This window comes from Macadamia integrifolia, chromosome 3, assembly GCF_013358625.1.
Source record: "Macadamia integrifolia cultivar HAES 741 chromosome 3, SCU_Mint_v3, whole genome shotgun sequence".
Classification (NCBI taxonomy): domain Eukaryota; kingdom Viridiplantae; phylum Streptophyta; class Magnoliopsida; order Proteales; family Proteaceae; genus Macadamia; species Macadamia integrifolia.
The window spans coordinates 30,137,117-30,148,889 of NC_056559.1; the positions used below are offsets into that span (position 1 = coordinate 30,137,117).

An 11,773-nucleotide genomic window follows, 5' to 3' on the forward strand; every position below is an offset into this window, starting at 1 on the left:
TGGTGTTTGATTTTGTCACGAGGTAAGGAATTAGTCAAAAATTGCCCAATTAACTTATCATGGACTTTTATGGGACTGGAAGGCCAAGCTTGGCAAGGCCTTTATGTGATTTTTACATAGGCATGGGCCCAGAATTAAAGTTTGGGCTTGGAGGAAAGGCCCACAACCTTCTTATGGGTTTCCAAAATGACAAGTCAAGGGTCCAGCACTTTCATTCAGCCCAAAACAAAGGACTATAGTAGCGAACCACTGTCCCTTTCCAGAATAATCAACATTGACGTTGACAGCTTTTTCAAGGATTCGTTTAGGCCCAGATAAAAGTCCTACAAGAAGAAAAAAGGGAACAGTGTGATATAACCCTCTATTGAAGTTGAAACCAAACCTGCTCCAGATTTTTTCTTTTCTTTTCTTTTATTTGGGGTTTGATTAAGGATGTCAAATTGGGACTGGAATCTAGAATTTTCATGAAGCTAACCGTGGAATCAACCTTTTCCCATTTTTAAATGAGACGTTTCGGTAACTGATTTCCATCTTGAGTTTTCCAGCAGGTCCAGAATAGAGAAAGCCCAACAATGGAACCTGTTGGAATTGAAGGCACTGGGTTCATAGTGGATATTTCTTAGGCGAACTGTTTCTTGTGGCGGAGTACGGTTCTTGTATATACGTAAAAACTCATGTGAACACATGAAGAAAAATCTATAGAAGTATAATTTATCATTGCATGAGGGGTGGATCAATCATTTTGCCCCACTGTGTTCGGATGTAGGGGCCACACTCTCATGTAAACCATCTTCTCATTTACTTATGGGAAAGGAACGCAACCTACGTCCATACACAAAAAGGCGCAAAATTACCACATGCCCATGCATATGATCTCATTGGCCCTAGTGTTAGTGCAAAGGCCAAGCAACTAGGTAATGGTCTCTTGCCCTTTGCTTAGTTAATATTTAATCCTAAAATGTTAGGACGCTCCCCATGTGCCGCAAACTAACAGGTGTTGTATATCTCTTTTCTCTTCCTCCATTTAAAATGACTCTGCTACCATTTTGTATGATGCCTCATCTTGCATCCCATTGGTGCAATCCGTCTCCTATTTTTTTTATAATGAAGACAACCACTTGATTAGTTGATTGGTACCTTGGCTTCCAAAGAATCATTGAAGAACTCTTTTTTTCTTAGGAAAAATTGAACTAAAATTGAACCAAAATTGAACCATCCTATTATGAATGAGTGACCGTATAACGTCTGAATTGGATAAATTACTTGAAACGTTAGTTATCCAATGATATTAATGTAATATATCTAATCCAACAATCTATATTTGTTAGCACACCTGGGTGTCTTACTACCTTCCCATACCTTTATTTATATATATATATATATATATATGATTCATCTAGAAGAGACACATTACCCATATTTTTCAAGTGGCAGTGACCTTAATAGACTCATTTGATAATTATAAGCCGTCATGGTTAAAAAAGGGGGGATGCTTTTAAATATTGGATGACGTAATTGCTGTGGTTTTCTCGAGCATAGATGCCGCAGCCGTTAGTCTAATACGGCGGCATAGAGCGGTTCAGATTCTCTGTCACAAAATTTGTTATATAAACCATGTGTCTTAAAAAGTCTTATTAGTCAATTATCTGATCAATGATGGACCCAGAAGACGGAGAGACATGAAGCGTTAAATCAACGTTAATCCAAATTCCAACCCTTCCTTTCGTAAAAAAACATAAATAAATAAAGAAATTCCAACACTTCTTAAAGTTAAAATCAAAGTGAAAAATCATAATTTCTTTTAAAATGTCGTTATCGAGTGGAATCTCATCTTCTCTATTTGTCCTCGTTATCTCCTTCACAATGCTGCTTACAACTCCTAGTATGCTCAAATTTATCTTTGGATGCTTCTCCAGGCCGATGAGAGAGAGAGAACGATGGTTCCAAGGGAAAAACTTGGAAGGGATGACACGGGAGAGACGTGAATAACCAAGAATGGGAAAAAGAGATGAACATGACTTCACGTTCACGAGAGAATTATTAATTTTTTTTTTTATATATAAGAAATAAAATAACCTGAAAAATTAGGAGACGGAAGCTTAACTTAACGTCTCGTGTCCCTACCGTCCCCACATGAGTAAGCACCTGATCCAGATTCGAGTAGCCAGTGGCTCATCACTCATACATGAATCATCATCATATGAAAATGTCATACATGTAACATGTGCTTGCTCACATGCAGAACATAACCGGTCACAACTACCGCTCTGTCTATATATGGGATCCAAGTGCCTTGATTACCTTCTCCAACTCATTCATACCTCCTTACCAAGAAAAAAAAAAGGTCATTCATACCAGAACAGGAAGGGAATTAAGCCAATGGGTGAGGTGGGTTGCCCTCTGAAGTCCCGATATCTTCGAGGAATTTAATTTATTGCGTTTCCATTGCTTATCTCTCTGTCTCTCTCTGTGCAGAAGGAGAATCAGAGCCAGAATGAAGGTGAAAAGAAGGTCGAAGAGAAGAAGGACGACGGTGGGAAGAAGGAAGATGGATCGATAACAGCGGTTTTGAAGGTCGATTTGCATTGTGAAGGATGTGCGAAGAAAGTGAAACGCGCTGTTAAAGGTTTTCAAGGTAACCATCCACTCTCTGTACCATTTGCAACTTCTTCTACATTTTCCCCTTTCAATGAAGATTTCTTTTTTAAATAATTTGAATCTGTTGGTTCTTCGTATTTGTTACGGAATTCTGAATGTTTTCACTGATTTATTGACTTTCGATTTCTACTCTTTCGTCATTAATTTGATTCATTTTGATGTACTCTGTTTTTTTTTATCTGAAGGTGTTGAAGATGTGAAAGGTGATTTTAGCAGTAACAAGCTGACGGTGATAGGGAAGATGGACCCAGTGAAGCTCCGGGAGAGGATAGAGCAGAAGACGAAGAAGAAGGTTGAACTCATCTCCCCCTTGCCCAGTAAGGACAAAGATGGTGGTGATGGGGATAAGAAGACGGAAGAAAAATCGGAGAAGAAGCCAGATGACAAGAAAATCAAACAGGTACCACAATTAATTATTATTTTATGTTTAATAATATTAAAATTTCAATTAGAAAAACTAATATTTTTGTTTTCTTTGATGGTTAATTAATGTTAATAGGCTCCGGCGACGACGGTGGTTCTTAAGATCAGATTGCACTGTGACGGTTGCATTCAGAAAATCCGCCGGATCATTTTGAAGATTAAAGGTGAGCTTTGTTTGTCTATAACTAATTAATTACGATTAATTTAAATAAGTTATTAATCCCCTGGACGAGCTAGCTACTGGTTTGCCTTTTCTTACGGTTTACGAAAATGATATTAACACAGGAGTCGAAAGCGTGAACATTGACGCAGCGAAGGATTTGGTGAAGGTGACGGGAACAATGGACGTCAAGGGTCTCACGCCTTACCTTAAGGATAAACTTAAGAGGAGTGTTGAGATTGTTCCAGAGAAGAAGGACGATGAAAAGAAGGGCAAAGAAGGTGGCGGAGAGAAGAAGGACAAAGAAGGTGGCGGAGAGAAGAAGGACAATGAGGGTGGCGGAGAAAAGAAGAACAGTGAAGGTGGAGAGAAGAAGGATGGCGGCGGTGGTGGTGGTGGAGACGGAGAAAAGAAAGAGAAGGTTAGTGAGGGTGGTGGAGACGACAAAGCTGCCGGCGGTGGCGGCGGTGGAGGAGAGGGTGAGAAGAAGCAGCCCATAACGGCGGAGGTGAACAAGTACGACTATTACGCACCTGGGTACGTAGTGGAGTACGTGTACCCTCCTCAGCTTTTCAGTGACGAGAACCCGAACGCCTGCTCCATTATGTAATGTGAATCTAGGAAACGAGAAGACGATGTAAATAGAAAACTAAGTACAGTGGAAAAGGTGTGGAGAGTATAAAAAGTATATAGAGAGAATGAGAGAGAGGCAGTTCGATAGGTTTAGTTCAACGAACCGGCCAGGGTAGATCCGGTGCTGTTGGATGTTTGGTTAAATTTTAGAAGAGAAATATTTTTGAATTGTGATGGTCCCATTTTGTCTAATTCTTTAGTTTGGTTCGATTCAGTTTTGTCCTATTTAGTGATCATTGACTAAGTCAATGTTTTACGCTGTGACACGTGGCTGATATTATAGACGTGCTTCTGTTCTCTTTTGGGTCCTTTTTTAAAGGGCTTCTGCGCTTATTCAAAGGAAGTTGTTTGTCGGGTCTGGTAAAGGCGTGATCAGATTGGGTTACGCTTCATGGTGCTTCCTTTTTTTTTTTTTTTTCGTTAAAGGCTTTATAGTGCTACTCCGTTGGTGGAGGAAGAGGAGTTGCCACCATCTTTCTGCTATATTTACTAGAATGTCGTTTCTTTGCCTTTCCCGCCTTTGGAGGGTATTGATGTTGGAGAGGATCCTCATTCTTTCATAGGATGTGTCATATTGGAATCAATCCTCATATAACTGATATGACATTGAAATATATCACTATGTTTACAAATTACTATGCACGGTGGTCGATTTTGGATCATGTTGATCAGGCAATCTTTTCTAAACGGCTGCATTGTATTGTAGGGCCTTTGCCTAGTGGCAAGTAATTCTTTTCTAATGGATTCACTTTGGTACCATGTCATTCGTTTCGTGCGAGAGTTGAGACCAAGGGTTGGTTATTCTAATACCGTTGATACGTACCTTGGAAGATTTCAACTTTAGAAATCAACTTACAAGGTGAGAGAATCCAAGACTTCATCAATCCATATCACATCTTTCGAATTCGATGTGAGATTAACAACACATAATTGATATATTGATATGGGATCATATTGGATAGGATCCTCATCCTTTCATAGGACGTGTCATATCAAATCTTTTATGTGGAATCAACCCCCATATGATTGATATGAGATTGAAATATATCACTAAGTTTACAAATTAACATGCACAGTGGTCGACTTTGGATCATGTTGATCAGGTAATCCTGTCTACACGGTTGCATTGTATTGTAAGGTCTTTGCCTAGTGGCAAGTAATTCTTTCCTAATGGATTAACTTTGGCACCATGTCACCTGTTTCGCGCGAGGGTGAGATCAAGGGTCAGTTGTTCTAATACCGTTGATACGTACTTTGAAAGATTTCAACTTTAGAAATCAACTTACAAGGTGAGAGAATCCAAGACTACATCAATCCATATCACATATTTCGAAATCGATGTATTTAATTGATAAATTGATATGGGATCATATTAACATGATACATACCAGGCTACGTAAATTAACAAATAATCTATACCAATCTTAGTCAATACTGATATGATATGTAGGTCATATTGAGTATAAATTCAAAAAATCAATCATACCAATTCTAATCAATACAACAATACTGATATGATATGTAAGGCTATATCGAGCATAAATTCGAAAAATGGATCACCTTTTAGCTTGACCAAATTGTATCTATGTTGATCTTGCCTAAACGGTTGCATTGTATTGTAGGGTCTGTGCCTAGTGGTAAGTAATTCTTTCCTAATGGATTCACTTTGGCACCATGTCACCCGTTTCGCGCGAGGGTTGAGACCAAGGATCAGTTGTTCTAATACCGTTGATACGTATCTTGAAAGATTTCAACCTTAGAAATCAACTTACAAGGTGAGAGAATCCAAGACTACATCAATCCATATCACATCTTTCGAAATCGATGTATATAATTGATAAATTGATATGGGACCATATTGACATGATACATACCAGGCTACGTAAATTAAAAAATAATCCATACCAATCCTAGTCAATATTGATATGATATGTAGGTCATATTGAGTATAAATTCAAACATCAATCATACCAATTCTAATCAATACAACAATACTGATATGATATGTAAGGCTATATCGAGCATAAATTCGAAAAATGGATCACCTTTTAGCTTGACCAAATTGTATCTATGTTGATCTTTAAAGATACCGATATGTATTGATGGTATAATCGATACAATAACGATATTTCCGGTACTTAAAATCTTTTGTTCCCTTCTTATTTCATGGAGAGGGCAAAAAAAGCCATCCTACTTTTTTTTTGGGTGCCCTTCCTTACTAAGGCAGAAAAGCCAGCTTACTCCTATGTTGGCGTCCCAAGAGGGTGGCCATGGTGGGTTAGTGCATGGGGTGAAGGGGTGGGACGACAGAGACATAAAGAGGGTAGCAGAGCAATGACACGTGTCATCAACGGTCAAGATTAATTCACTTGGGTGAGGGTTATTACATCCAGTTTGGTTTTTAACTTAATCTTGGTCGTTCACTTAAAGTAATGCCACATGTCACCTAATCGACCAAGACCCCAAACAGATTCGCTTATTAAAGTGAAGGGCCCCGACAAACCGACTTACTCACCGCTCACTAGAATGGAGAGCTCAAAGGGTGCGTCCATTGGTTGTAATGAGATTCCAATTCTATGGATCACCAGGTCATCAGGGGTAAGATGGCGAGAACTGATTTTAATTAGGATAATGAGCACTTGATTAGATGACTCCAAATGATTAATTAGTGTTAGACCATTTTAAGTCCTAATGCTTGCCGTTATTGATCTTATTAGAAGTCACTCATGCTGTCATACATTCATACGTTGGAGTTATGAATGAACATGCGATTACCATATGCTACGTGAGTGAATAGTAATTACAAAATGTGGACCTTTAGAATGTATTGAATCCTTTCCAAAAAAAAAAAATTATTTTGAAATTTTTTTTGAGTGGCATGGCCATCTCTCCATCGATTAATAGACTTCTACCCCCACCATTCAAAAAAATAAAAAGATAAATAAAAAAAATCAATTAATAGACTAATTATAGATATGTAGTGTTTGCTTGAGAGGGAATTGGCATTGAATGATATGTCTTTTAAAAATTTATCTTTCTTTTATTTTTTTTTTTTTTTTTTTTTTTGGGGGTGGTTTGTGGGTGTTGGAAGATTGTACGAAGAATATGGTTAAAAGCTATAATCTAGGGTTTTATGGAAATGAGTTGGCGATACAGATGGGTGGATTCAAATAGTTAAGTTAACCCGATGGAATTTAATTTTACTATACGTGTGTTCATATTACACGTTGCACGTATGCTCGTTGCTCATCACTTGTTTCATCTGTGGCATTTAGAGTGTCTTGAAGAACATTTTAAGAAGCAACAAAGACATGTTAAGTGTTAATAATCTGACACGTATGTAACAATTCCTACACTTAAACAGGTGGATTAAATTCTATCATGTCCACTTGCAACTATTTATTGTCCTCTTATAGGCAAGAGTATTCTTTCATCAAGAGAAGAAATAGACGAACAAGATAAACTCATTTATAGTTCTGCAATAGTGAAGATTAATAGAAATGGCAGAACCATATTTTTCTACCAAAAAGAGACGCCATATCTACCCACCATAAAACTCAGTAGGCTGAAAATGGAAAGACCAAAAAGCCTCAAATGCCTCACCCAATCTAACTCATGTTTCATGCATTAGCCTAGAACAACTAAAGCAATATTTGGAAAAGGAAAAAGAAGGCTAACAGATCGTGCCCTCTATGCCTAGAGAATAGTGGTGTAAAAAGACTGTTCTATCTCTTGATGCCTCCACCTGTTCTCCTATTGGTTTGTGCATTGGTACACTAGTCATATGATTGGTTAGTATTCTCTTGCCTGAAAATGGGAAAAGAAATTGAGTAATTTGACTATACCTCCCTAAGATACTCCATTCCCTAATTAAAACAAAATTAGGAATCATGTTTCATGCATACCTACCTAATTATTATGTTTTAATTAAGGAACCTATCTAGGTATACATGTGTGATTGATTCTTCAAACTACTTTCCATACTTTACCCACAATTAAATCACCAACCTTGCTGACAAGAATTTTAAGTGGTTCCATGCATCGTAATAATGCATTTTCAATACTAATTAATAGCGTCGACGATATGCATCATGAAATCAGATTCACTAAGGAAGTAAATTATAGCTTAAATCACTTTTTACACGTAAAATTAAAAAATTTATGAAAGTGACTTATTGTCATAATCACTTTTCAAATAGTTCTTATTCCACATCGGTATTTCGATTTAACTTATTCAATCCATGGGAGACTTGCAACATATTGGACCATTGGTCATAGGTTCAAAGTCTGAAAACAATCTCTTTTGCGAAGCAAGGGGTAAAAGGCTGCGTACAATTTGTCCCTCCCAAACCTTGCAGTAATGGGAGCTTTATGCACTGGGTTACTATTTTTTTATTTTTAATCCATGCGAGACTTGAGAATGTCTCGTATTGGTCTAATAAAGCAAGACAAGAAAACGGACACAAGTGACAAGTGCCAAGAGTCGAATTGAAAACTGAAATCTTAGCTAGCCTTTTAATGTTTGATATGAATTACATACAGTTCGATCAATAGAAGCTACATTACATGTGATTTGATTCAAACTGAAAACTTTACTCTAAAACTGAAATCAAACCAAACCCTTTCCCTGTGGTTCATTGGGAAGAGGATGTCTTGGAGAAGCTGTGGTACTATATCAAAGGCCTCATCACAGATCAACAAATAAAATCTTATCCTAAATGCCCACTATTTTGATTTATAAATTTATTGTACCTATTGAAGACAAAAATGGTGTTTGAATTCCACGAAGGATTCCAATATGGAGTAGGTGAAACCATGGCCATATACTTTTGAGATTCATTAGGACTTTCAAGGGGTTAGGCTTGCTTTATTAGGTTAAAAATTGCGTGTTTTGTCTGAACAAAAAATTATTTATTAGTTAAACAATGTATTGAAAAATCACAAACTATCAAAAGGGCACGTGAAGGTGCGTGTATGGGAGGTACATTATTGGATTTTAAGATGTGATATTTGACATGTGACCAATAATGAGACCATTTTTTGTAATCTAATAGTTAGAATTATCATATCTTGTAAAAATAAAAAATAAAATAGACCGTATAATTCTTCCACATGGTATAATTAGGTATTGTCTTAGATGGTAGCCTAATAAGAAATCTTTTGCCAAAAGTATGCTTGAAAGATGCAAATGTGGAATTTATAGACTACACGCCTAGTTGTGCTTAAGTATGGCTTATTAACTGATGTTGATGCATCCTTGAAATGTGATGATGAGATTTATTAGCCAATCTCAAACAATTTACCATCTAATTAGGGTTTGTATCAAGACAAGAAATTAGGGGTGATTCAATTTTGTGCTAGTTTGCATCAGAAATTTGGTGTAATAGATGAGAAGAGAAATGCTACCTAGATGACAAGAGGTTTTATGGTTTATAATTTTTTAGTTCATTATAAAATAAAAGTTCTTCATCTCTCTTCAGCTATAGATTATGACGCTCTAATGGGATTTAAGAGATAGTCACTTACCATTGGTTTTTATTCTCGAAGGTCCGAAATGCATTTTATGAGTTCCATCCAAACACTGGTACCCGTGGATTGACAGATTTTCTCTATATTGGGTTTAGTTTATGTTAGGTTCTATAGATGGAAAAATATTAGTCGTGAATCCTCCCTCCACCTCCAGTCTTTCTCTTAAATCAATAGGCTCAATTATTATTATTGGCAATAGAACATTACCTCTTGGTGTAGGTATACTTCAGATGACGTGACGAATAGGAGGCCATGATAGCTTTTTTAGCATGGGATAGTATGATACTTTCACAACCGTTGTGTATAGGCACGGGTACACATGTCAAGAGGGAGTTTTATTTCTTCCTGTAATTGTTTAGGAATAAAAACCTTGCAAGGTTATGTGGTAGGAGCATGCAAAAACAAAATTACCACCTCATCCTTATAAAATAAAAATTTCATCTATATTGATGCCCCTATGCACTTTCATTGGCTCTTGGACAAAGGCTATGTGATTAGGCAATGACCTCTAATCTCCACCTCCTATTCTCTCTTAAATCAAAATGCTTATTATCTACTCATTATTTATTATTTATATGATAACCCAAGGATTTATATCAAAAATAAATAAATGATACCCTAAGATGCTTCTAGAAGTCTCCGTGGGGTTACCAAAAAGGACACCAATTTCAAACACCCTTTAAGAAGTGAAAAGAAAAAAAAAGGGTTTTGTGGATGATCCATTTTCTTTTGTTATAAAGAAATCATATATATAAGCCCATAATTATAATTTTTTTTGCCGTCGATGCCTACCTGAAAGATACACCTTGTAATCCGACGCATGTATGATGCATTGGATAACAACTAGTTTAGGTCTATCTGTCCCTTCGTTACTCCAAAAGCAAAGCTGTATTCCAAACTTCATATTTATATTACAAGAACAAAATGTGGTATTTTGTCTTCTCACACCATATCCTTATCAAAACACGTCAGATTAATCATGGACGTGTCTCCCAAATATAAACAATTAACCCATTATTATATTTGGTTTTCAAGCATGTCTTCACTGTCTGATTAGGTATCAAAAGATGGCCCACATGGGTAGGTCCGATCAAAATAGGTTAAACCCTTCATGGTTTACTAATAAATTGATCAATTCATTTATAATTTGTTTAGAGCTCGTTTGTAGCCCAATTAATTCGATTAAAATTGATTATAGTTTAATTATAAATCGAATCAATCACGTGTTTATACCATGGTTTCAAATATTGGTATCGTATCGGCCTCAATCCCTAACCAATCCAGATCGGCTATGTACCCATGTGGGATAAAACAATAAAAAATTGGTATCTTTTTAGGAGCAAGGGCAAAACCTATCGATACTCCGATCTGATTTGATTCGAATCAATATCAGCAGATACCGATACAATCCCTAATCCATGATTTATTCTTAATTTTTGTGGGTATAATATTTAGTATAAAAATCCTCTACCACAATACATTGGTGCGATGAGAATCTAAACAACTAAGAGCACCTCGACATGTGTGTCCACATGCTCCCAGACACCTAGATCCTCATTGCACAGTGCAGTGCTGCGGAGAATGATGCTTGAATATTTATTTCTAATTTGAGAGGCCGATAACAATGAAGGACCCGAAATTGATTGGATAAAAACCGACCAATTCATATCCCTTGGCTACTTAATATATAACTTTTTTTAGAGTTAAAAAATGATTCTTACATGATAAATATATATTATTTTTAGGAAAAAGAACCTCATCATCGGTCTTGTACACAAAATGTCAAGACTAGTGTGGATATAAAAAGACCACGCTGTCCTCCTAATATATGCATTAAATAAGCTTCCAAACGTCTTCCTATTGCCCCTCATGTTGACGCTTTGTACATCAAACTAACAGAACTCTCTCTCTCTCTCTATGGATAAGATTTTTTGCATACGTTAGCACTTATCAATGGGATATATTTAAATAAGATTGTGATATGTGACTATGAAGCATCAATGTGAGATATACCATCCTATAAAAAAAAAAAAATGAGAAATACCAGAGAGAAGTGTAGACTCTGTTAATAATTAATAAATAAATATTGAAGAGAGTATTATTGGCTACTGAATATTGACAGTGCTCCGCGTTCATGGCTACCTGCATTGGTGATCTGATTCAGCATCTACTCATTGACTTGGCTTTATTTTAGTCTCATTATGGGTTGCATAATTGCATTACTCTTAACAATTGACTTCTATTACTCCACAATTATGCAATATATATTAACTATTAAAAGATTTAAAAATAAATTCATGAAGAACAATGCATTAAAGTGTAATAAAAAAAGAGAGAACAAAAAAAAAACTTAACACATTCACACACAAA

The 11,773-nt window shown here is 36.4% G+C and overlaps 1 protein-coding gene across 1 annotated transcript; it reads left to right on the plus strand.

Moving 5' to 3' along the window:
- The first annotated feature begins 2,259 nt into the window (after positions 1-2,259).
- On the plus strand, positions 2,260-4,054 carry LOC122074621 (heavy metal-associated isoprenylated plant protein 3-like). Its single transcript, XM_042639529.1, has 5 exons — positions 2,260-2,388; positions 2,476-2,635; positions 2,844-3,058; positions 3,158-3,245; positions 3,367-4,054. Exons 1-5 carry the CDS (start codon positions 2,278-2,280, stop codon positions 3,849-3,851), a joined length of 1,059 nt encoding a protein of 352 aa, XP_042495463.1. The 5' UTR covers positions 2,260-2,277; the 3' UTR covers positions 3,852-4,054.
- The last annotated feature ends 7,719 nt before the right edge of the window (positions 4,055-11,773 follow it).